The sequence below is a fragment of the Notolabrus celidotus genome, chromosome 8 (assembly GCF_009762535.1).
Source record: "Notolabrus celidotus isolate fNotCel1 chromosome 8, fNotCel1.pri, whole genome shotgun sequence".
Lineage (NCBI taxonomy): Eukaryota > Metazoa > Chordata > Actinopteri > Labriformes > Labridae > Notolabrus > Notolabrus celidotus.
In genome coordinates this window covers 944,575-971,285 of record NC_048279.1, presented here as the reverse complement: position 1 = coordinate 971,285, position 26,711 = coordinate 944,575, and the positions used below count along the sequence as shown (strand labels likewise).

General features: G+C 41.1%; 1 protein-coding gene across 1 annotated transcript in view; it reads right to left on the bottom strand.

Moving 5' to 3' along the window:
* Positions 1 to 20,223, bottom strand: part of slc7a11 (solute carrier family 7 member 11) — a 394,483-nt gene extending 374,260 nt beyond the window's left edge. The window contains exons 1-3 of the mRNA XM_034689275.1: positions 19,285 to 20,223; positions 12,380 to 12,506; positions 6,126 to 6,241 (exon numbers count right to left, since the gene is read on the bottom strand). Of these exons, the coding sequence (XP_034545166.1) occupies positions 6,126 to 6,241; positions 12,380 to 12,506; positions 19,285 to 19,546 (505 nt within the window). The 5' untranslated portion in view covers positions 19,547 to 20,223. The remainder of the gene's footprint in view (positions 1 to 6,125; positions 6,242 to 12,379; positions 12,507 to 19,284) is intronic.
* Positions 20,224 to 26,711: the final 6,488 nt, after the last annotated feature.

Sequence of the window (26,711 nt, the reverse complement as noted above, 5' to 3'; positions counted from 1 at the left end):
AGTTATAATAAATTCCCCCGTACAGTGTGTGCTGATAGAGAAATGAGCAACTCAGACCTAAACTGTTTTTTTTTTGTACCAGGCTGTAAACATGTTTATTTCTGCTGTAAAGATCGTCTCTTTGAATGGGTGTGTATGTGGTTTCTGGAGTTTCTGCAGCCAGCCTCTAGTGGACACTCGAGAAACTGCAGTTTATAACACTTCAGCATGGGCTTCATATTTTAAGACTGGAGGTTGCCACTTGGGCCTGACCCTGTTTGCAAACATTTAGGTGGCGTAGCCTACATGTGTCTTCAGTCTGTCACATCAAACACTATAGAGGAACATTGTGTGTTTACATATTGAGCGGTTTCTTGAGTGAGCAGGAATTGTACACAGTGTTACTCAAACTGGAAATGAAAAACTAAAGAGTGTGATTGATGTATTCCTCCCCTGCTGGGATGTGATGATGAAGAACAGTGAGGTTTAATTCTAAACATATATTCAAACCTAACAGAACTGAGCAGACGTAAACCAACAGGGAGCCCACTATTGGACAATACATATAAACAACAACTGCTCTGAGCAGGTTGAGGTAATGACGGCTGCTGTCCACACACATACAGACAAAACTGATATTTCCATAACCTCCATTTTCAGTCACCGAGAACATTTTATAGGAGACAGGAGGCAAAAACACAGAGAGAGGGAACTGTTTGCAGAAACATCCACATACATGAGGACAGGGCCTTATTCAGACTGCTTTTAGCAAACTAGCTCAATCATGTGACCAAATTAGCCCGTCTGCAGCAGCTGATAGTCTAGCTCCAGGTGTCTTAATGAAAGGCAGAGCTTAATGGGATCCCCTGTGGGTAAGATACCTGCAATGGATAAATACCACATACACCCATACTTGGAAAAGAAATAACTATCTATTTAATGAGAGGAATGAGGAGCAAAGTGAGCACGTTTTAAGAAGGTTATGACACGGTCACACCTTGACAATTTAGCCAGCGTATGCCGGCGTATACAAAAATGGCGAGCATGCTGGCGTACGTTGCATAAGTTATAGGTAAGTTTGTATAAGTTAGGATCACACTGAAGCACACTGGTATACGTCGTAGTACAGTGAGTATGCAGCATATGGATCATACGTCCTGCATACGCCTGCCATAAGTTGTAGGTGCGTTCTGCTATGGTTGGCATGCGTTTACACACATAGAGCTGTGTGTCTGCGTGTGTGTGAGTGTGAGAAGCCTTGGAGCCCTCACTCAGTGTCAAACAGCAGAGTCTCTGAAACAGAAGCTGAAGCCAGCATGTCAGAGTCTGGTGGTGTTCAAAGATGAAGTTCAAAATGTGACGTTTTTGAAAGCACTGCAGTCAATAAGCGTAACTTGTTGTAAAGATTAGAGGCTGTGTTCCTGCTGGTTTCACTCCTCTGACACTCTCCACGGCTCATCATGTTCTCACAAAGAGAGACTGCAGAGTTTTTAATAACACACACCTTTTTTAATCACCAATGAAGAGCATCTCAATTCAACACGTATACAGTCATGGCCAAAAGTTTTGAGAATGACACAACTATTAATTTTCACAAAGTCTGCTGTTTCAGTTTTTATAATGGCAATTTGCATATACTCCAGAATGTTATGAGGAGTGATCAGCTCAACTGCAATTAATTGCAAAGTCCCTCTTTGCAATTAACTGCTGAGGACTGGGGTAAAGTCATTTTCTCTGATGAATCCTCTTTCCGATTGTTTGGGGCATCTGGAGGAAGGCTTGTTGGGAGAAGACCAGGTGAGCGCTACCATCAGTCCTGTCTCTTGCCAACAGTGAAGCATCCTGAGACCATTCATGTGTGGGGTTGCTTTTCGGTCTAGGGAGTGGGCTCTCTCACAATCTTGCCTAAAAACACAGCCATGAATAAAGAATGGTACCAGAACGTCCTCCGAGAGCAACTTCTCCCAACCATCCAAGGGCAGTTTGGTGATGAAGAATGCCTTTTCCAGCATGATGGAGCACCTTGCCATAAAGCAAAAGTCATAACAAAATGGCTTGGGGAACAAAACATTAAGATTTTGGGCCCTTGGCCAGGAAACTCCCCAGATCTTAATCCCATTGAGAACTTGTGGTCAATCCTCAAGAGGCGGGTGGACAATCAAAAACCCACAAATTCTGACAAACTCCAAGCATTGATTATGCAAGAATGGACTGCCATCAGTCAGGATTTGGTCCAGAAGTTGATTGACAGCATGCCAGGGAGAATTGCAGAGGTCTTGAAAAAGAAGGGTCAACACTGCAAATATTGACTTATTGCATGAATTCTGTGTAATTCTCAATAAAAGCTTTTGATAGTTATGAAATGCTTCTAATTGTATTTCATTATACCATAGAAACATCTGACAAAAACACCTAAAAACCCTGAAGCAGCAGACTTTGTGAAAATGTAATATTTGTGTCATTCTCAAAACTTTTGGCCATGACTGTATATCGTCATTAATGAGTGGCAGCCTTTTTATACACTTTGTTGGCATTCTTACGCTGCCGTGCGCTTTGCACAAGTGGACTATAGTTGGGCATAAATTATGAATATGATATGTATACACCCAAAATCTGAAAAAAATATCAATAATTCAGCGTATGTCAGCGTTTTAGAGGCATTTTGATACGTCTGGAAAACGCGGGCTAAATAGTCATGGTGTGACAGGGTCATAAGAGGGCTAACTGTTCCTATGGATCCATGCAGCTCTAACTGTGAGCATAGAGGAAGAGATCTAATCACTTCCATCAATTCTTCATTAGTATCCAGCGTCAAAGTTTGAACCTCTTCAGGTGAGACAGCATCCCTTCCTTTATAACAGTATTTTAGCTTTTAGCATGACTCAGAATGTATCTTAATCTGAGTTATTTATAGATCTTATAGTATGTAGAGTGTGAGTATGATCCAAAGCTAATGTAAGGGTTTAACCACACCTATAAGCTGCTTATACTGCGGATGCTGATACTGGTATAACATCTTCATTCTCTAAAGTCTTTGTTTCTTTGCTCGTGATGTTTCAAGCGTCCCTCACCTTGTACTGAAGTAAAGTGGTTGTTTACTGTGCAGCTCTAAAAGGTGAGTCTTATTTGAAATCTGTCAAATGTTCTCTTTAGGTCAGACTACAGCAGTTTAAAGAAACCAGTCATCATCCTCTCAGGGATAACGTCTCAGATACTCAGCTCCTTAATCTCAAACACACACCGTACAAGATCTGTGAATAAAGGAGCATGCAGCCTGTTATTAAGGTTTCTTTGTGTGCCAAGGGAGTAACACCTCATCTCACAGAATCCCAAACCATCTCAGCTGATCCAGTGACGCAGGTGTAAGCAGAGCTGAGGCTGACTAACACCTGCTGCAGGCTGTCATTGGCTGCACTAGTCCTACTCAGAGGCAAGGATATGATTACGATAAATCTTGGCCACCTGTCCTCACTGGTCCAGCATGAGGAGAAAAGTCTTTTCCAGCCAAGCAACACAAAAGGTGAATTTTAACATCATTTAAATGATGATCATGACGTCATGGGGAGACGAGTTATTATCACAGAGTGATACCAGATGAGGTTTGTTTTTTTGGTACATCACTTTGATCGGAGCACAAACCAGATTTTTCTTGGATTGTCATAAGGGGTCACACACAATCAAAACCAACTCTACAACGTGATGAGGACATGAATCCACTGAAAATGTAGTATGTAAGGGATAATGAATGGTTAGCAGGTTGTTATGGGAAAAATAATCCCGACAGGGTGAGACAAGACCCGGACAAGAAGCCTCAAGCCAAAAGGGTAACGCAAAAAATATAGATGTTTGCATTTCATCTTTTCAATACAGTCACAAGTCACACAGCTGTGGCAACAAATCTCTTTAAATTTTACATTTAGCTTCTGCTTGTTGACACCAGACCTTAAGGTGAGGTAAAACCGTTAGCATCAAAACAATGTGGCTAAAACGTTACCGTCGGTTAGCATGCTAAATCAGCAGGCTACAGATGTTTCCATCTGGGATCCTCTCCATCAGTATGATGAAGGAGTGGAGCAGGTGAGAGAAACTTTAGGTTAGTGATCTCTACAAAGAAAATTAAACCATGAGTGGTGGTGATGATAGCAGCAGGGTTCAAAGTTGTGACATTAGTTTCTTTTTAAAGGTGTGTGAACCACAGAGCTCAGAGAAGAAGGAGAGCTGAATGAGGACAGTTTCATGTTCAATCCACCACAACAGACAGAGAAGAATCCATCACCATGGAACGATCACTGACGAGGAATCACTGGGACTATTTTTAAAAACTGTAAACATAAATCATTTAAATCAATAAAATCATCTTTAATCAATGTTTTTAACAATGTGCTTGTGTCTTTAGTTAGTCGCTGGATAATAAGCAGGATACGGTTTAAGCATGTTGTTCCTCTGCTTTGAGTCAGGGTCTTGTCTCATCCTGCCGGGATTCTATTTCCTATAACTTCCTGCTAACCATACATTATCCTTTAAATCCCAAATTAACAGATGTGCAAACATGTGAGGAGTTTAAAAGATTGGACATAAAAGGTGTGCGTTTCAACCGGTGGACCCAGCGTCTAAATTTAGTTCAGGGGTAGATAATCTCCCCCATAAAAAGCCCCTGCTAGGGGGGTTGTACTTTTCAAAGGTCCAGGGACTTTCAGGGGGCAGGGCCTGCAATGCTGAACGTGTCTGATTGGTAGATTAACCTCAGTGTTTTTAATCCTCCCTCCGTCCACAATAACATCACACACATCTGTGATTCTCTTGATTTCTCTTTCTTTCATTAGTTTTTATTTCTTCTATCTTTTTTGTATGTGTGTGTACTTTTCAAAAGAAGAAGCTGTGATTCTCTTGATTTAGCAGCTTGTAACAGTAGTCTTCTCTCAGCCCACCGTGAATGCATCGCTCCCGGTGTTCCGGTTTTAAAAGTGACCCTGTAAACTGGAGACCTTCAGCTGAACGTGTCAGTGTTTGTGGAGTTCACACAGCTGTTGAAACACAGAGGGAGTTCCTGGGAATGCAAACTAGTTTAGTTTTTATTAAGATTTCAAAATATCCTCATCAGATATTTAATGATGGTCTAAAGACGTTTATGAGGGATGCATCCTGCTGAAAGTCTCCAGTTAACAGGGTCGCTGTTTAAACCAAAACACCGGCCGATCTCTGCGATCACGGCTTTTTGAGTTCAAAAGGATTTTAAAGCCGTGTTGAAACGTCTTTGCTACTCGCGCTTATCTCCTCTCACGTGTTGATTCAGTGAATCCATCTGTGATGAAATATAGCACCATCTAAAACAGACCAGCTGAGTCTCTTCATGCTAACAGGCTAACTGTTGTGTTGCTCATAATGATACCTGCCTGTTTGTCTGCTTCTATGGTTTACACAATCTACCCGGGACTTCAGCCCACGGTCGAAATGTAGACAACAGTGGGGGATCAGGAACCTTTTAGTTCAGGGTAAAGTAGTCCTGGGGGCTTAAAGACCCCAGGACTCTTAGTCCAAATGCACCTCAAGACTTTAGGGATTGAACAAACTGCACCTGTCACAGCCTACCTCTTCATAGAGTGTTTAAAGAGCCTGATGTGTCTGTTACAGATTGAACCATAACTGTGAGGTTGCATGTGAGGATAATGTGGAAGATAAATAAAAGAACACAGAATGTAAACACAAGGTTGTCACTAGGTTAACCAACCTGAAACCACTGCCAGGACAGGACGTGCACACAGTGGCTGTCTGCAGCATGTAATACTGAAACATGCTGCATCATTAGTCAGGCCCACAGTCTTCATTGTGTCTCTCTTGTGCCAGGATTGTGTCTGACTATTGGAGGAATAAATGATGCCTCAGAGGCAGAAATGTTGGCAACTGTTTTACAATGCAGCTCCAGAAAAAGCCCCTGCAGACTTCAGTGTGTCTGAGCATGTTGCAGTGTGTGTTTAACAGACTGTGTGTGTCCTTCAGACAGCTGACATCACGCTCTCCTTCCTCACCCTACACAGCCTGTTATCATCTCCAGTTATTTACAGACCGGGTTACTACAGGTCAGATAGTAGAGTATCCACCTGTTATTAAATCACACCTACGTGTTCATCTACAGTTAGCATACGTACTGATGCCGATGGCGGTGGCCAGTTTGACAGCCATGGGAGGGATCCCACAGGGCATGAAGAGCGGCTCCAGGATGTACTGACCAAACGCCAGAGAGATGACGGCCATCCCAGCAGGCCTAGAGGACACACACACAGAGAGAGAGAGAGAGAGAGAGAGAGAGAGAGAGAGAGAGAGAGAGAGAGAGAGAGAGAGAGAGAGAGACATACTATGAGTGTGGTGTATGTAAAGTTAAAGGGCTGATTTACAGTAATGATATATAAAGAGGTGATTAAAGCTGGGCAGCAGACAGAAACACTTAGAGACAGCATCATGGACACAGACAGGCATTTAATAGACTGATCCTTTTCTCAGGAGCTGGAAGAGACCAAACTAGAGCTTAAAGAGAGTTAAGACTGGACAATATCTCAATAAAGATGTCACCATTGAGTGTTTGTCATCCAAACGGGCAGTTCTGAGGCTGCAAGGGGAGTACAGCAGCTTTCATACGCACAGCTTAAAATGAAAAATCAACAGTACCACAACGAATTTTTTTTAGAATCCTTTTAGAGGTATAATGAAGGACACGTTTACACGCAAGCAGGACATTAGACATGTCTGTTCCTTATTCATTAAAGGAATAACAGTGCAAGCAAAGTCTAGAGGATGAAGATGGAGAGGAAGACTGAGGCTGACATGCTGATACAGGCCGTTTTTAATGTCTGTAAGTTATTTTTATAGGGACATAATAATCTGTTGAGTTTTCAGCAGCTGGTACACGTCCCCCTGCAGAGCGTCACCTCGTTCATGCAGACAGCAACATGCTTGTTTTGTAAAAAGAACCATCGAGGAGAGGACAGAGACAAAATCAACCTCTGACAGACTTCTGTGAAAGTAATGGTCCTGTCACACCTTGAGGATTTCGCCAGCCTATGCCGGCGTATAATAAAAAATGGCGAGTATGCTGGCGTACGTTGCATAAGTTCTAGGTAAGTTTTGTATAAGTTAGGATCACACTGAAGCACGCTGGTATACGTCGTAGTACGGCGAGTATGCAGCATATTGATCATACGTCCAGCATACGCCTGCCATAAGTTGTAGGTGCGTTCTGCGATGGTTGACACACGTTCACACACGTAGAGCTGTGTGTCTGTGTGTGTGTGAGTGTGAGAAGCCTTGGAGCCCTCACTCAGTGTCAAACAGCAGAGCCTCTGAAACAGAAGCTGAATCCAGCATGTCAGAGTCTGGTGGTGTTCAAAGATAAAGCTGCTGTTGTTGAATTCAATGGAGTTCAAAATGTGACGTTTTTGAAAGCACTGCAGTCAATAAGTGTAACTTCTCTTTAAAGAGCAGAGGCTGTGTTCCTGCTGGTCTCACTCCTCTGACACTCTCCACGGCTCATCATGTTCTTACAAAGAGAGACTGCAGAGTTTTTAATAACACACACCTTTTTGAATCACCAATGAAGAGCATCTCATTTCAACACGTATACATCGTCATTAACGAGCTGCAGCCTTTTTATACACTTTGTCTGTGTTATTATGCTGCTGCACGCTTTGAACAAGTGGAATGTGATATGTATACGCCCAAAACTGAAAACAACATCAGCGTATGTCAGGGCCAGAAGTGAGATGTTAAAGTTACTTGGACTGGTTCTGATAGTGAACACAGTTCAGTTAATTAAAATTCTGATAGCTGGTCTAAAGTCTGAGGTCAATGGCGAAGTGCTGTCCTGATTTTTAGAAGGCACAAAGATTGTTACATCAGCATAAGATTTCACTTCTTTTGATATGTCCTCATGAGTAGGGGCCAGGGCTCTCAAGTCTCACGCATTGAGCTTGAGACACACGCATTTCAACCTGTTCACACACTCACACACCACACCTTGTATTTCGTATTTCTCACGCAGAATAATTACTAGGACAACGCCCACCAAATTGCACCATTTTTCTTTAAACTGTGGATCAGGTAGGACTGAAGAGGGTTTCCTGTAGAGTTCAGAAGGAGCTTTACATGCACCAGCTAAACAAAAAGAAGAAAGAATCATAGCTTCCCAAAAGCCAATCAGAAAATAGCATCATTGTATCCGGGTAAAACCACAGAAAAGGATGCACATGCGCTATTGCAGACTGACCGATGCAGATTAGAAGAAGCCCGAGCCCCGTATCAAATGTGGACAGTAAGTCATCTCAATTGATTTCGTTGGTTATTTACTGAACGACATTACTACTTTTTCACAAAAATAAAGAGAGCTAGGGAGAGAGTAAGAGAGAGGGCAGTCAAAATTGTTAAGGTAAATGAACAAAATACAGCCTATATACAAGAACCTAAATAATATAATGAATCCACTGCCAAAATCTCACTCTGAACTCTGAGTTCAGAACTTGAGAGCCCTGAGGAGCACTGCTGTGTTTCTGTATGCATATAGAGCAGTCTTATTTCTGAAATGATGTGAGTGTACAGTGTTCGTTGGGACACTGTGATAGACCAGAAGACCCGGATACCCTCACTGCTCTCTGGTTGACTTAAAGGTGACATATCATGCAAAATTGACTTTTTAATGGTTCTTTACCTGAAATATGTTTCCCTGGCATGTCTACAAACCCCCCGAGAATGAAAAAAATCCATTCTGCCCCTGTTCTGATTTCTCCACCTTTCTGTAAATGTGTGTGAAACGAGCCGTTTCAGACTTCAGTGTTTTTGTTACGTAACAACAATATCCGGTCTGTCACGGAGTCAGAGCTCGGAGCTTGTTCAGCCCATAGACTGTATAAAATAATACTGAATCCCCTCCTCTGTTTTTCATTACCTGCACAAATGTGTGCTAACAAGGAGCTTAGGAGGGAGGCATGCTAGTTGTAGGCTGTCTTAATAAACACAAAGGTCGGTTTTACTCCCCACGTCTGCAGATTTGAAGATCTAGTGGATGATTTTTACTTATCATGGATAAGTGCTAGCGCTAATTAGCATAGCCACATAGCTACATGTTCATAGCTGTAGCTGTAGCTGTGTACCAAGACACACGTCGACATACTGACAAATAAAACAACAAGAAACACTAAATCTGTGACCAATCCTTCAGAAAGGTCCTGCTGCCTTTCTGGCAGAGGTCGGTTTTACTCCCCACGTCTGCAGATTTGAAGATCTAGTGGATGATTTTTATTTATCATGGATAAGTGCTAGCGCTAGTTAGCATAGCCACATAGCTACATGTTCGTAGCTGTGTACCAAGACACACGTCTACATACTGATAAATAAAACAACAAGAAACACTAAATCTGTGACCAATCCTTCAGAAAGGTCCTGCTACAGGCGCCTCTCCGTCAGGATCAGATTCTGGATCAGATTCAGAGGGTTGAAGTAACGCGATCTCTGAGCAGCCGTGTATATTCAGCCAACATGTAAACATTAGATCAACGTGCTGGAGAGCCGAGGCACATCCACTTCCTGAGGGGGCGTGGTCAGAGGGAAAACAGAGTGTTCTGAGGAGGAATGAAGAAGAGGACTTTTCAGGCATGCCAAAATCTGATTTCAAAGTGTTTTTTTGAGCATAAACTTTAAAGACATGTTTTGGGGACCTCTTAGACCAATATATATTGATGAAAAAAGCGTGATATGTCACCTTTAAACTCTGTCAAACACAAGCTGTTAAAACGTTTTCGGTCGTCTCGTCGTGCAGACACACCTGACAGAAGGTGTTCAGATGTTTTAATAAAATAAAGCTTAATAAAATGTTATCCTGTAGTTGTAGTTATTTTGGCATGCCTCAATCCTTGATATTGAAATAGAATCACAGAGGATGTGCATATCCTAGGTTCACAGCGCTGTAGAAAACCAGATTAAGTTGTGTTTTGCCCACAGCCTCAATTTCAGAGTGCTTCTCTCCAGCGCTTCTCTTCCGCTTCCCTAAGTAGTGTCTGTTAGGTCTGTTGTAAATGCTCTGTATGCTTTATACTTGCTTTCATTCAACGACATTTCAGAAACTGTAAAAACTGTTGATAGAAGTCATGTTATAGCATCAGCAGCAGCTCTAAACTTTGAAATTGTATGTCTAAAAAAAGTGTGATAACTTTCCTCCTCTGTACGGAACTCTACCACTTTTGTTGACAAAGTTGATCCCGCCCCTTCTTGATTCTGATTGGTCGGTGATTTCAAAGGTTGAGTTGTTTCCTGCTGAGAGCGCTGCATTAAAAATGTGCTCATGCTGGGGGCGTTTTTATGCTGAGGATGCTGAGTGTATTTTATTGAATAGAAAATAGAGGATGCCAGCAGAAGACACGGCGTTAGTGAACACGGCACCTTATTCAGTGAAACCAGAATGAGTGGAGACAGATGGACGGGCACTCCACAGTCTGACTAAACTAAAGGGACTAAATCCTGAAGTTCATGTTGCTGTTTGTCTGAACTCAGCTCAGATCTTCTGCCTAACTGAACTTTGCTCTGACCGACCATCTCAGGGTGTTTTTGTGTGAGTACTTGTGCAGTATTAGTTATTCAGTGTTTGTGTGTGCGTGTGTCTAACATCTGATGGGCAACGCTGTGAACAAACACTTCCCATGATCCCTCCCTCAGGTTGTGATCAGCTCAGTCAGATATAAGTCTGCTCCTCTCAGGCCTCATCAGGTCTTCTCTCTGTGTTTCTCTCTGCAGACACAGAGCCTCTGCAGCTGATCTCTCTGTTTTCATTCTGCCTGCCTTCATTTCCCATGCTCTCAAGTCCCTCCCACCCGCCTGAGGCCAGCATCAATGGGCAGCTCAGGATGGCCACTAGACTGTTTTCACTGCTTTACCTTGGCTGAGTACACATGCAGCTGCACACAGAGCTTTTTCTCACCTCACTGGTCTAAACTAAACTCAGTTCCCCCTCACAAGGTCACAGACAGGGTTATATGCTTGGTGTGGTAGCTTTGTCACAAAACACAGTCTGACACATACCCTGAAACTCAAATCATATGGCTTAGATTGCAGTTTGAAAGCCCTCTGATGGCTATCATGGAGCACTTTTGATTCAAGGTCAGAAATGAGGATGTTTACTTTGGCCAAATAAGAACCAGCTGTGGGAACAGATCCACGGACTCACTGAACAATTAATGGAAGTATTCTTGGATGAACCAAACGCTGGAGAAACAGATGAGCTCAGTGATTTAATGGTGACACCTTGATGGCAGCTAGCAGCTCCCACCTGACTCTCAACATGGCCCTGAGGATACATAACTAAGAGTCTATGTTTTTAATCAGGTGAGTTTTATAAACATCTCCAGACATGTGCCACTTTGGTACCAACCTATCAACATGTTGTACTTGGTTGTAAATATGGACAACTTGGTGCTCTATGGGGCCTGTCAATGCAGGGATGGTATGAATCTATTATTACTCTTATTATTCCAACTTTTATTATTATTATTAGAAGCAGTAGTAGTATATCTCTTTATTTGTATTTACTCAATTTCTTTTTTTTTTTTTTTTCTTTTTTCTATTTATTCAATTTCTTACTTGCCCACTGAACTAATTTCCCATTTTGTATTACTTTTTAAAATGTGTTTAATTTGTATGTGATGGTAGAAATAAAAATAATAACAATAATAATAATTATTATTATTACCTTAATTTTCATTTGTATTTTTATTTTTATTATTATTATAATTATTATTATTCTTGATTATTGTTAGTAGTAGTAGTATTTATGTATCTTTTTAACTATATTTTCTGTCTTTTTATGTATTTATCTATTATTATTATTATTATTATTATTATTATTATTATTATTATTATTATTATTATTATTATTATTATCATCATAATAATGGTTAAATTATTTTTTATCAATGTTTGGTCTCTATTAATTATTAATTAAGCTGTCTTTCACTTTGTTTTGTATATTGTGTACAGTATTGTAATGTCCCTCACCTGTCATGTATCCTTATACAACACTTTAATAAAAAAATTAAAAAATTAAAAATAAAAAAAAATGCTAAATTTTCACTGATTTTTTCACATGTTTTATTCTCCTTATATTTAATCTCTTCAGGATGTTTTATGTTTAGCTGCTCAGTGATTGTTTTATGTGTCTGTCAGCTACTTGTTGCTGTCAGGGAGCTAGGAGTTGTGGCCTTTTCAAGCACAACACTGAGCAGAAAAGGAAGCATGGAGGTGGATGTGAGCTGCAGAGTGAGATCTCCATAGAGTAGATGTTTTTAATGACACATGGACCTGGTGTGCTAATAAAAACACAGATTAATGCAGCTCTAAAGGCTGGAGGTGAGGATGCAGACTTTACCTGATGGCGATGAGATCAGCCCACAGTCGTATGAAAGCCATCTGCGGTCCAAAAGCTTCCATTATGTACGTGTAGTGCCCACCAGACTTCTTGATGCAGGTCCCCAGCTCTGCGTAGGACAGTGCTCCTGCAGGGACAGAGGTGACAGATAGTCTCAGGCTCAGAACCAGGATGGTAGGCACGGGGGCCGTAAAACTGTCTCAGCTACATCCATAAAACTGCAGCGTCCCTCCCCGGGCCCCATCATCACCCAGATATATGACTGTGGGAGCCTTTCGGGGTCTCAACCCGTAACTTAAGAAAGGAAGATTCATGTGGATGGATTTTAATTACAAGTTTAGGGAATACGACTTAAGGGCGCAGGGAAGGGTTTAAGGAAGGGAATTTAAGGATAATGTGCTTGGACTTTTCATTACAGTGGAAAACTGAGGGATTTAGGGATTCTTCAACAATATATGCAACAGTATACAGATGTGCATTGAGGAATCTTGATTAATACCCTCTATTATAACCATGCATTTTTCTTACAGATAACCCTGTGCTTCTTATTATGTTCATGTATTCCTTGCTCATGTATTCTTCTTTTTAACAATTGTATCAATATGTTTTTCATTATACATGATTTATTGAAGTAGCCTGTAAATAGTAAGGCGTAAGGTCAGAGATCTGTGCAAATATCTGCACAAAGGTGAAATCAAGGACAGAACCTCCACTTCTGCAGTTAAAGGCAGGTTTAGCCCAGATGTGGTCTCACATCTTCAGCCCACTGCCTTGCAAAAGGCCGAAAGGCCCACCATAGTCTCAGGTTGCGGTTGAATGTGAGCTGAAGGGGATTTTTGGTAACTATGCCAAACGCTTTGTGTTAGATAAAAGAGCCGACGTACGCTTTTAAGAATTGTTGATATGTGCTTTTGATAACCACAAATGTCGTAAGATGAATAGGATATGTGCAGACGTGTGCTTTTTGTAAACCACTAGACTGAGGTAATGTCTCTGTTGTTTCCAGGGTACGATGTTCACCTGACATGATCCTTTGCTCACCCTTGATTGCAACTCACCCACACCTGTTACCCCCCCTCCTTTCTCCCCCTCCCTTTGTTCTTCCTTACATATGAACAACTGTATTAAGATGACACGTACACATGTTTCCCCCTCCCTTTTTCCTCCCTTATGTTTGAAGAACTATAAAGTATTGAGCATCTCTGTCATTCAGCGGAGAACTTCAGATGCTCTTGAGTATGCTGTAACTTCTCTCTCATGCTGCATGAATAAACTTTGTGTGTAAACTTTGATACTGAGTTCGAAGCCTCATTTCTGGTCACTGCTCCGCTGGACGATCGCCTCACGGCTGGGTCACCCTACCACAGCATGAACAGACTTCTGCTCAGCCCCCTGGAGAACCTGTAGTTCAATTGGTGCTGTTTATAAATACCTGTAATGTTCTCCTATTAAACTGTGGTGACAAACACAACCTCAGTCTGGAGCATGATCACAAGATTTATGTTCTGATGATAGGTGACAGAGAATCCATCAGTCACACTTTATAAATACTGAATTCTTAAAACGACACAAAGTGCGTCACATCAGGAAACAGCCCAAAGTCAAACAAAGGTGCTTTGTTGGTTTGTTGGTTTGCTCGTGTTGAGTCATTCGTCTCACAGCAGATTTGAGCAGGTAGTGCAGGATCTTTGAAAGTGTCAGAGGGGAGTTTGATGAGTTGACATGATGACATGTGTGTTTGTATCGGCCAGGTGTATGTAAAGGTGTGCAGAGACGTCAGAGTTTTAGAAACCGTTTACTACACCAGCAGTATGTACTGATGTGGTCTAAATTCAGTATGTAGTCTGTGAACAAGAGCAAAATCTGCAGTATGCCAAAACTACCTGGATGTCGTCCTGATTCAGGAACATGTCTCAGTCTGCAGCGGACCAGTGTCCCTCACGTACAGTTTCCCACAATGCACAGCGCTAACTTCTTCTTTGTTCCGTATATGACGGGAGCACTGAGTTTTTAGGTGCTGTGAAAATCATTAAAGTCCATATAAACCACTTCTTAACTTTTTAAATCCTAAGTGCTGCTAAAGAAGCAGTTTCTCTATCAGCTTGGCCGTTGTTTACTTCCACTTTCTGAAACCTGAAATCCAGTGACGCCTGACCCAGCATCCTGCAGACCAGATCCAGCAGTCAGACTATAGACTACCTTCAAACGCAGTATGCAGTATGCAGAATGTAGTAGGTGGTATGTAGCAGGCGGTTTCAAAAACAGCCTAAGTCTGTGACTCCCATAGAAACCTGGAAGTGGGTGTGGCTTACACTACCAGTCAAAAGTTTGGACACACCTTCTCATTCAATGGTTTTTATTTATTTTAATTATTTTCAACATTGTAGATTAATACTGAAGACATCAAAACTATGAAATAATCTGGTTTTACCATAATCTGGATTACAACAGTAGTCAAATAGGACTATCCATTGTGTACTAACCCTACCTCTGAACAACACAACTGATGTGTAATGAACTCTTGACAAGGCTCATGTTCATTAGAAACCATTCCAGGAGACCACTTCATGAAGCAGACTGAGAGAATACCAAGAGTGTGCAAAGCTGTCATGAAGGAAAAAGGGGGCTACTTTACAGAATCTAAAATATAAAACAGATTCTGCTTTGTTTAACACTTTTAGTTCATTCAATAATTCCATATATGTTATTTCATAGTTTGGATGTCTTCAGTATTAATCTACAGTGTTTACAATCATTACAATAAATACAAACCCTTGAACGAGAAGGTGTGTCCAAACTTTTGACTGGGAGTGTACAGTCATGGCCAAAAGTTTTGAGAATGACACAACTATTAATTTTCACAAAGTCTGCTGTTTCAGTTTTTATAATGGCAATTTGCATATACTCCAGAATGTTATGAGGAGTGATCAGCTCAACTGAGTTATTAATTGCAAAGTCCCTCTTTGCCTTGAAAATGAACTTTATCACCAAAAACACATTTCCACTGCATTTCAGCCCTGCCACAAAAGGACCAGCTAACATCATTTCAATGACACACAGGTGTCACACACATTAACACAGGTGTGGGTGTTGATGAGGACAAGGCTGGCGATCAATCTGTCATGATTGAGTGACTGGACACTTTAAAAGGAAGATGGTGCATGACACCATTGTTCCTCATCTGTTAGCCATGGTTACCTGCAAGGAAACACGTGCAGCCATCATTGCATTGCACAAAAAGGGCCTAACAGGGAAGTTTATAGCAGCGAGTAAGATTGCACCTCAGTCAACCGTCTATCCAATTATCAAGAACTTCAAGGAGAGAGGTTCAATTGTTGCCAAACAGGCTCCAGGGCGCCCAAGAAAGTCCAGCAAGCGCCAGGACCGTCTCCTGAAGGTGTTACAGCTGCGGGATCGGGCCACCACCAGTGCAGAGCTTGCTCAGGAATGGCAGCAGGCAGGTGTGAGTGCATCTGCACGCACAGTGAGGCGAAGACTTTTGGAGGAAGGCCTGGTGTCAAGGAGGGCAGCAAAGAAGCCACTTCTCTCCAGTAAAAACATCAGGGACAGACTGATATTCTGCAGAAGGTACAGGGACTGGACTGCTGAGGACTGGGGTAAAGTCATTTTCTCTGATGAATCCCCTTTTCGATTGTTTGGGGCATCTGGAGGAAGGCTTGTTCGGAGAAGACGAGGTGAGCGCTACCATCAGTCCTGTCTCTTGCCTACAGTGAAGCATCCTGAGACCATTCATGTGTGGGGTTGCTTTTCGGTCAAGGGAGTGGGCTCTCTCACAATCTTGCCTAAAAACACAGCCATGAATAAAGAATGGTACCAGAACGTCCTCCGAGAGCAACTTCTCCCAACCATCCAAGGGCAGTTTGGTGATGAAGAATGCCTTTTCCAGCATGATGGAGCACCTTGCCATAAAGCAAAAGTGAGAACAAAATGGCTCGGGGAACAAAACATTAAGATTTTGGGCCCTTGGCCAGGAAACTCCCCAGATCTTAATCCCATTGAGAACTTGTGGTCAATCCTCAAGAGGCGGGTGGACAATCAAAAACCCACAAATTCTGACAAACTCCAAGCATTGATTATGCAAGAATGGACTGCCATCAGTCAGGATTTGGTCCAGAAGTTGATTGACAGCATGCCAGGGAGAATTGCAGAGGTCTTGAAAAAGAAGGGTCAACACTGCAAATATTGACTTATTGCATGAATTCTGTGTAATTCTCAATAAAAGCTTTTGATACTTATGAAATGCTTCTAATTGTATTTCATTATACCATAGAAACATCTGACAAAAACAACTAAAAACCCTGAAGCAGCAGATTTTGTGAAAATGTAATATTTGTGTCATTCTCAAAACTTTTGGCCATGACTGTATATCAGATGTTTTTAAGCTTTCTTACAACTTTTTTCATAAAAGATAAGAGCAGACGTAATCAAATCACAAATGAACATTGGACTACAGGAAGTCTTGTTCACACAGACAGTGCTGTTACTCTGACATCCTGCTGTCTATTTAAATAGCTCATATACTCTAGAGTGATAGTGGACACTAAGTCAGACTGTAATGAAACATGTGATAGTTTAACCAGTTGACACAGCAGACTTTCATCTGCCAGCGCCCACCTACTGTAGCTCCCCCCATTCTGTACCTCTCTCCTCCTCCATGCTGGACTGATAAGTAAGGGATGATGTATGATTAACTACCTGCTAACCATACATTATCCTGCTTATTACCTGGCTTCTAACTTAAGATACACACACATTGTCAAATAACTTTGAACCCTGCTGCTATCATCACCACCGCTCATGGTTGAAGTTTCTTTGGAGAGATCACTAACCTAAAGTTTCTCTAACCTGCTCCTCTCCTTCATCATATTGATGGACAGGATCCAAGATGGAAACAATTGTAGCCTGCTGAATTAGCATGCTAATGGAAGCTAACGTTTTAGCCACATTGTTTTGATGCTAACAGAAGCTAACGGTTTCCCCTCACCTTACAGTCTATGGTGTCAACAAGCAGAAGCTAAATGTGTCTGAACTCTTTTCTGTGGATTGATTTGACATGACGTGTGATCAGTTTGACTCTGGTGTTGATCATGTTAGTGAAAGTTAATAACCATCATCAAGGGGTTTTGACTAATCAGAATCAAGCATCTTACACAGCTGGAAGATCAGTAAGAAAGCCAGGTGATAAAGAGTGATAAAGATTGTTTTTTTAAGTGGACAAAATAAATGTATGCAGGTAAAAAGTAAAGGTTCTAAGTTAAGGTAACTCAGGCTTCATGCAGGCACCTGATTGCCCTTTTGAATGTCTGTGTAATAACAATCATGTTCCAAAATAAAAACTATCAGAGTCCATCTCTTTCTCCCTAACTCTCTGGATTCATATTCAGATCAAGGCTCCTCCATGGTATGTATTTACAGTACATTGAAAGTCAAACAATGATTTGAGGCCCACCTCTGCAGGGATTGGCCACCCTGAAGTTAACCCTGAATAAATACCCAGCTGCTCCCGCTGACATCTCTGACTTTACATATTACACTAAAACAACAAAACAGCAAGTTGTCTCTTTGTGAGAGTTTAGTGTTGGTATTTATCAAGTTCCTCAATGTACATAGATGAAGATGCACAGCAGGCAGGGATTATGTAAAGATGTTTTGCATGTGTTTAGTTTAGGAGGTTTGATATTTAAATGTTTCAGTTGAAATAGTATAAAAGCGTTCATTCTTTTTAGTCTCACTTTAATGAACATTTTTCTAATATATATATTCTTGTTAAATTCTTGTACTGTACACATTTTTGTTTGCTGCTGTAACTCCATGAATTTCCTCGCTGGGGATGAATAAAGGAGTATCCTATCTTATCTTATCTTTAACTGAGTTTTATTCTTATAAAAGTCTTATTTCACCTTACTATAGTTATTTTTTTTTTATCTAGTTCAAATTTTAGTCACTTTTTACTTATTTATTTATGTATTTATTTATTTTTTATCTAGTTCAAATTTTAGTCATTTTTATTTATTTATTTATTTATTTATTTATTTATTTATTTATTTATTTATTATTATCTAGTTCAAATTTTGAACACTTTTTATTTATTTATTTATTTTTTTGTCATTTTTTATTTTAATTTATTTATTTATTTTATGTATTGCATCTTATTTTTTTTAATGGTTTAATATTTTAAATTTGTATTATCTTATTATTGTATTTTATTTTGGTGAGTTTATTTTGCTGAGTTTTAACATCTTATGTTTCCTCCAGTGTTTCTTCATTAAGATATCTTGAGAGCATTTCCTCAGTTCGTTCAGCAACTTCTTTTTTATTTTCATTTATTCATTATTCTTATTTAGCCTTAGGATTGTTGGGTGGGTTTGGGGTCGGGGCTGGAGTTGGGATTACGATGAGGGGGCCTTTTCATTTTTATATATATCTTTTTATTAATTGATTCTATGTTAAGTTATTTTTATGTACAGCACTTTGACATACAATGTCATTGTATGAAAAACGCTTTATAAATAAGGTCTGATTGATTGATTGATTCTTTGATCCTTTAGAGTACAAGTCTATGTAGTATGTGGTGTTCAATGTGGAATGAAGTTTGACATTAAGATAAAGAAGTAGGTAGTTAAAGCTACATCCTATGCACTAGTTAGAACCAGAATCACGATCCAGTGTCAAAAACAGCGTCTCCTCAGTGAGCTGTCAGACAATCTGCTGTCAGAGAGCAGCATTTCTATCAGAGGACATGATGCATCACATCTCCTCTGCTGCTCATCACTTCTTCATCTGTATCTGTACACATCACATCTGTTCTCAGCAGCTCTTCATTGAAGCATATTCAGACTCAGTGTAGATTTATCAAAGTATTAAAGACACCAGAGTCCACTCACCAAAGAGTGACAGCACCCCACAGGCGATCCACACGATCAGGGACATCCCTATGCTGCCCGAGTGCTTCAGGATGCCTTTAGGAGAGATGAAGATCCCGGCCCCGATGATGGTGCCGATGATAATGGAGATCCCTCGGAGAAGAGTCACTTTTTTCCCCAGACCAACCTTCTTCTTGTCCTCGTCCAGCAGAGTCCCATCCTGGGAAACCTGGTGTCCGTTTGCTGTGTCATCTTTCTGAGCAGATACACACCTTTTGGTCATTTTTGTAAACACAGCTCACACACTCACAGTCTCTCTCTCTGGTCAGTGTTTTCCCTGGGATGTGTCCCTCTTGTCTCGTCTGGACTCACTCAGCCTGTGTGACTGGTGCAGCCAAAGTTACAAAACTGGGAGTCGAAGTAAATTCCAGGGAGGGAAGACCTCCTCACACCCCCGCCTCTCTCTTTCATTCATGCCCCACTCACTAATCTGTCCAGCCCTGCAGGCCTGCTCTGCACCTCACCGGCTTCACCAAACTTTAGTCTCCGTCTGCTCTGCTAGCTCATCCTGTGTTTGGTTTTCTGTGATCCCTCCCTCCACGTCTTAGCTCCTCTATTTACCTCTGAGCTTCAGCCTCTCCTGTAAAACCAGCTGTGACTCACGGGGAAGAGGTGTCATGCTCCTAATGCACGCTAATCATGACACAGCAAAGAGGCTGATACCTGTTCTCACCTCGCCTTCTTTCAGCAGAGGACTCCCTCCCTCCCTCCCCCTCGATCCTCTCTTCTCTCTTTGCCTGTCTCAGGTCAGGATCCGGCTCCGTTCGCCAGTGTCAGAGCTCAGATTTGCCTCTTATCTTCAAAACAATACCTGTGTGAATTCGGTCTCTGATAGTTTCAGCCTCTTCAAGCTGTTCTCTCTGCCAGGATGTGACACAACTCATAACCAACAGAAACTGGAAAAGTTTTGGTAAACCCCCCACAGATGACTTCCTGGAACACACATAGATAAAAGCACACACACACACACACACACACACACACACACACACACACACACACACACACACACACACACACACACACACACAAAAGTGCATGCACTTACATGTTAACATTCAAGATGTTTGGTAACATTTACAATAACTCATTGTGCTCCTCAGGGTGATGGAATTTAAACTATTGACAACAGAAGAAAAGAACTGATCCACATGATGAACAGGATAAAGTTACCAGGACACTAATAACCACAAGTTTGATTTTATATCTACACCTGTGCCTGATTCATCAGCTGTTAGAGATCTACGTTTCCACAGATTCAGATTCCACTTAGCGATAGCTGACCAGTGTTTTTGTTATTTTAGGCCTTTCATGCCTTTTTTGACATGACAGCCCAGAGTGGGTAACTGGGTAGAGAGAGGGGAAGACGTGCAGGATCATGGTGCAAGGACTGCAGCCTCTTCACATGGGGTGGTGTGTTTTAACCACAGAGCCAAACCAGCGGACCATGGTTGTTCATGGTTGTTCACAAAACCTAACAGAGCTTGTTGAACCTCACAGCCAAAATCCACCAGATCCTTGTCTGGTCCGTCTCTGATTCAGGGGTAGATAATCTCCCCCCTAAAAAGACCCTGCTTGGGGGGGTGGTACTTTTCAAAGGTCCAGGGACCTTTAGGGGACTGGGCCTGCAATGCTGAACGTGTCTGATTGGTAGATTAACCACAGTGTTTTTATTCCTCCCTCCGTCCACAATAACATCACACATCTGTGATTCTCTTGATTTCTCTTTCTTTCATTAGTTTTTATTTGTTCTATCTTTTTTGTATGTGTGTGTACTTTTCAAAAGAAGAAGCTGTGATTCTCTTGATTTAGCAGCTTGTAACAGTAGTCTTCTCTCAGCACACCGTGAATGCGTCTCTCTGGGTGTTCCGGTTTTAAAAGTGACCCTGTAAACTGGAGACCTTCAGCTGAACGTGTCAGTGTTTGTGGAGTTTACACAGCTGTTGAAACACAGAGGGAGTTCCTGGGAATGCAAACTAGTTTAGTTTTTATTAAGATTTCAAAATATCCTCATCAGATATTTAATGATGGTCTAAAGACGTTTATGAGGGATGCATCCAGCTGAAAGTCTCCAGTTAACAGGGTCACTGTTTAAACCAAAACACCGGTCGATCTCTGCGATCACGGCTTTTTGAGTTCAAAAGGATTTTAAAGGCGTGTTGAAACGTCTTTGCTACTCGCGCTTATCTCCTCTCACGTGTTGATTCAGTGAATCCATCTGTGATGAAATATAGCACCATCTAAAACAGACCAGCTGAGTCTCTTCATGCTAACAGGCTAACTGTTGTGTTGCTCATAATGATACCTGCCTGTCCGTCTGCTTCTATGGTGTCATCTGTGATGAATGGCATTCCTCTTTGTGTTACTGCCCTCTACTGGTCTGGTGGTGTAGTGCATTTACTTTTTTTTTCTTCATACATCACTGGCCTGATTTACACAATCTACCCGGGACTTCAGCCCACGGTCGAAACACAGACAACAATGGGGGAACAGGAACCTTTTAGTTCAGGGTAAAGTAGTTCTGGGGGCTTAAAGACCCCAGGACTCTTAGTCCAAATGCACCTATTGGATCATACAGCACACAGATTTGACTTTTTCTAAAGCTACTGTTGTCACAACAGCGGGGCATTAGCTCTACTATGATGTTTGCCTTTTTATTTATCAGCTGCCTCACAGGAACACACTTCATTACAGGATCACTGAAACTGCATTGACCCGAGTATAAGACCTAGATTTTTTCTAGATTTTTTAAAGCTTTAATACTTGTTCACAACAGTAGATGCTGCAATATCTGTCAATTGAGCAAACCCCTCGCTATTACTCACAACTCCAGCACCAGGGGGACGAAAGATGGAGAGACACGGTGTTATGATAATGGTTATCAATGCAGCAGAGACATTAAACAGCTAACACTGAGCTGGAACATGGAGTCATAGAGAGTCCATTACCAGACATCCATCTGAAGGCCTCAGAGATCATGATGTTTTTAACTGAGACACACTAATAACTGATAAACTACAGCTCATTTGACTTTTTATGAAATGAATTCATAAATACAGGAACTAGAAGAGCTTCATTTACACTTTCATCTACACTGTGATAACAGTTTTACATTCATAAGATATTGATCTTCTTTTTTTTTTAATTTATTCTATTTTAAGTTTTTTTTTATGTACAGCAACTTTGTGTTACAATGGCATTGTATGAAAAGCGCTTTATAAATAAAATCTGGTTGATCGATTGATTTAAAAAACACTTTATTTTATTTGCTTCTCTAATAAAATCAAAATACAAGTTCTGGTTTCCTAAATGTATTTAATCTTTTAGAGGGAGGGTTGTCTTCTTTTTGGGGCAGTCTGGTTCTTTCTGGGGCTGTTTTATGAGGCTTAATGAAGTTGTACTTTGAGGCATAAAAGAGAATACCAGGTGTTAAATGATAATAACCCTCACTTCATGATAGCTGTGGAGCCTCAGTCAGGTTGATCTTACCCTGAGACCAAAGACTCTGATGGGACCAGAGATAAGACAGCACTCTGGCCTGCAGCACTTCCCTGTGTCGTGTCCCAGCATGAAGGATTGGCAGCTTTATGGGCTCATTCTGGAAGATGTTATCATCGTGTTGAATATTCTACACCACTGGAAACTATGTTGTTCTACATGCTGATAACGTGATGATACATCAGTGAGGGTCTGTTCCTGGCTTGTTATCCCAAACAGGACTCATGTGACCCAGAGAGAGTTTTCCAACATTTACAAAGTCTGGGATTTCTTTGACTTATTCTCAGGGTTGCAAAATGTAATCATAGTTTCCCGCACAGAGGTTACCCAACCTTCAAAGTCAAACGATGACTCAGTGAGACACCCAATCCAAACAATGAAGCAATGTTTTGTTCGTCACTGCTGTGCTGCTGTACACTAGATGTAATCTCTAGTAGTAATAGTATTTAATTCATACTTATGTTAAAATCTGTTACTTTAAAATAAGAATGCTGCCTGTTTACAATAACTCTAAAATAAAAATGTAATACTGCAGACAAAATGGGAGGGTGTTTACAGTCTGAGTACTATTGACCAATCGGGTGTCTACAGGCTTTGGTGTCTGCAGGAAAAAGAGTCTGTATGGAGAGCAAAAGCAGGAGGAACACAATTCAGCATGATGACGGTTGCCATGAATTCCACAATTCTGTCTTTGATGTCAGAATTCTGAGAACAAAAGGAACATTCCGTGAAGAAGGTCAGACCTAAAAAACATCAGTGTCTCTAATCCTCGTTCATAGACCTCCATTAAACAAACAAACATTATAGACGTAGTTTTCTTCTCCTCTTGAGGACAGACCTGACAAAGCTTGACTTTGGACTTGACTAATCTGCATTATGATGTTGTTATTAGAGGTGACCCCAAATAGTCGAATATTCGACGATTTGTTCTAACGAGCCTTAGTCGACTGCCAATCTCATAGTGGAATATTTGCATATGAAACGTGGATCATTCCATTCAAATCATGGGGGTGCTCAATGTCTAGTTTTACATTATTTTTCTGTTTCCCGTAAAAATAGTGTCTCATATATCCTATTTTGATATAAATATAGACTTATTTAATGTAATTCTGAGAACAGCTCTTGAAGTGTTAAATGTCCTTAAAGTGGTAATTAAATCTCCCCTGGTAATTAAAGGTGGATCATTTAGTGGGACCTGTGGAGCAGACGTACCTCAGCTGGTCTTTAAATCTTTCTACGTTCATGGCAGCTCAAAATGTCAGAAATAAAACTTCAGATGATCCTAAAAACTAGTGATGAAGATGAGGAGCAGCTTCATGAAGAGGGCTGTGAGATCAAGGATTACCGGACCACACAAAAACTGTACGGGGCCAAAAGAACCAGGAGGGATACCCAAAGCTGTCCGAAGCCTCAGAAACAATCCACAGCATCCCATCCACCTCCACACCATCAGAGAGGATATTCTCAAAGACAGGATTTACAGTCAACAAAGCAAGGAGTGCACTTCTGCCCGTACACACGATGGTTTTCCTCACGTACAATTTGAAAAGACTCAAGGGGACAAAGACAAGATGAAAGACTGTTTTAAAAGGTTCTGTTAAGAGATTTAAAAACCCTTTAGCTGGTTCAGGTTTGATTTTGAACATTATACAAATGTTTAGCCTTAAGTTGGACAAACTACCCTCCACAGTGCTGCTCTCTGCTGTGTGAACACTGTTTAAATATCTCCTGATTCCTTATTCTATAGTGGAGCGTTGTTCCATGTTTAACGGATGGTGGCCTTATTTGAGTTTTCTCTCCTTCATCACCTCGTTGTTTTTACAATATAGATTTAAAAAATCTAAGTTTTATACTTATAATATTCTGTTGTCCCTTTTACTTTAAGCTATGAGTCTCTTAATTGTAAAGGGTTATGTGTAATATTGTCATGTGGTCACCATCATGCAGACTTTGGGTCAATAAAGAAAAACAACAAACATTCCACTATTCATCCACTACGGGCAAAATCTGATGAATCAGATTCGACTAAGCAAATCCTTAGTCGGGCTCACCCCTAGTTGTTATTTCAGCAAACTTAAGACCCGTTAATTACAAGAACATCAGTTTCTGTTTCAGGTTCATACCACTGAAGGAAGCCAGAGTGAAGCCTCTGTGGAACGTTTACAGTGAAACTGAAACTCACCACAAACACTCCTCTGGAGAGTTAAAGAAACAAGAAATGGCTGTTTTTAACACAATCAATGCATAGACAGGCGTTGTCAGCCAAGTTGAAAAATTAATGTTGAGAGGTAAATTAAAGAGAAGTCCACAAGACCCAAACACAAGATCCAACATTAATCCACCAGTTCTCTGTCATGGCCCTGAGAAAGAGCTTAGCAACATTTGGCAACAGTGGGAATAAAAAGTCTGCATTAAAAGCTCATGTAGTCTCTGAGATGTGAACTATTAATTTCTGAAGAGGCATTATGGAGCCCATGGATGGTGGCTGCCATATTGGAAATAGTGACTCCATCTAACTCTGAACCAACCAAGACATTGGGTTGGCTGTGGCTCAGTGGGTAGAGTGGGTCAATCGGAGTGTGAAAGTGAAAGTTGATAAATGTCGTCAAGGGGTTTTGACCCATCAGAATCAAGCATCTTACACAACAAGAAGATCAGTAAGACAGCCGGGTAATAATTACCATATAGCAGCCTCTACCATCAGTGAGTGAATGGGTGAATGTGACGAGTAGTGTGTAAAAGCGCTTTGAGTTGTCAGACAGACTAAAATAAAAAAAAAAACATCAACTAAATGTAGAAGATGTACATAAATGTACCCCTGTACAAGTTGTACCAAGTGACTGTACGTACAGCTGGCTGTAGAAGTTTATCATAACCTCTCTGGTGAGGTGACTGACTCCTGGATGTTTCTGTTTTTGTTGCTGTTAGAAATCCATAACTGTTGGATTTTGGATGGAGTTATATTCTTGCTGCCTGTTTTGGTCAGGGTGCTTTTTGAAATAGAAATTAAACATATCCAAAGGATCTGAATTCTTCTCAGCGCCCAGGGGGAACTGGAGATGATCCCAGGTTTCCCAGGGTACTTGAGAGAGCGTTTATAAGGTTCTTTATTCATTACATAATTTGAAGTTCAATCCTGATGCAGTCTGCCAGGAGGGAAACACACACAGGACCAGCTTCAACACATTCCTCTCCTCCCACCAGAGGGAAAAGTTGTGGCAGAAGTGTAACAATGAGGCTCAGCTGGAGATGGGCCTTGAACCCCTCCAGTCTTTTAACTCTAACGTGTTTAGTAAACCCCGCGACCTGAGTCATACGCCTCAGAATAACGACACACTGGAGATGCCAGGACGCCCTCACAGTGATAAATACTGAGTTTATTACACAACACTGGGCTCTGCATCAGCAGGAACATGGTGAAGAAACACTGGAGAGTTCTCATGGTGGTGAGTGGTGTTTGTCTCCTGCAAAACAGTGAAACAGAGATTAGTTTCTTCTGTTATTTAGCATCAGAATCAGAATGACACAGGCTCTTTATCTACTCTCAGTCTGCTGCAGGAGAAATGATCGTGTGCATAACATCTCTGAGCAGTTACCAGGAAAGACTTGCTCATGTGTCATGTGTTCTGACACCTTCAGTTCAACTTTCCTCATTTGTTTGGGTGGAGTTTGGATTTCAAGAGTTCCAGGTTGCTTGGTTGCATCTTCAGAATGAATTCAATAAATGCTTCAGAATAAATCCAGCAGCTGGTGCCAACAACAGCAGACTGTGTAACTGAGTGTGTTACTGCAGCTCCTGAAATCAGACTCCAGAGTTTAGTTTCTGCTTGTTGAGAGCTTTTAGGTTGTATGTTTAGTATTTGTAGGTTTGTGAACACCTCCCTGCTTAC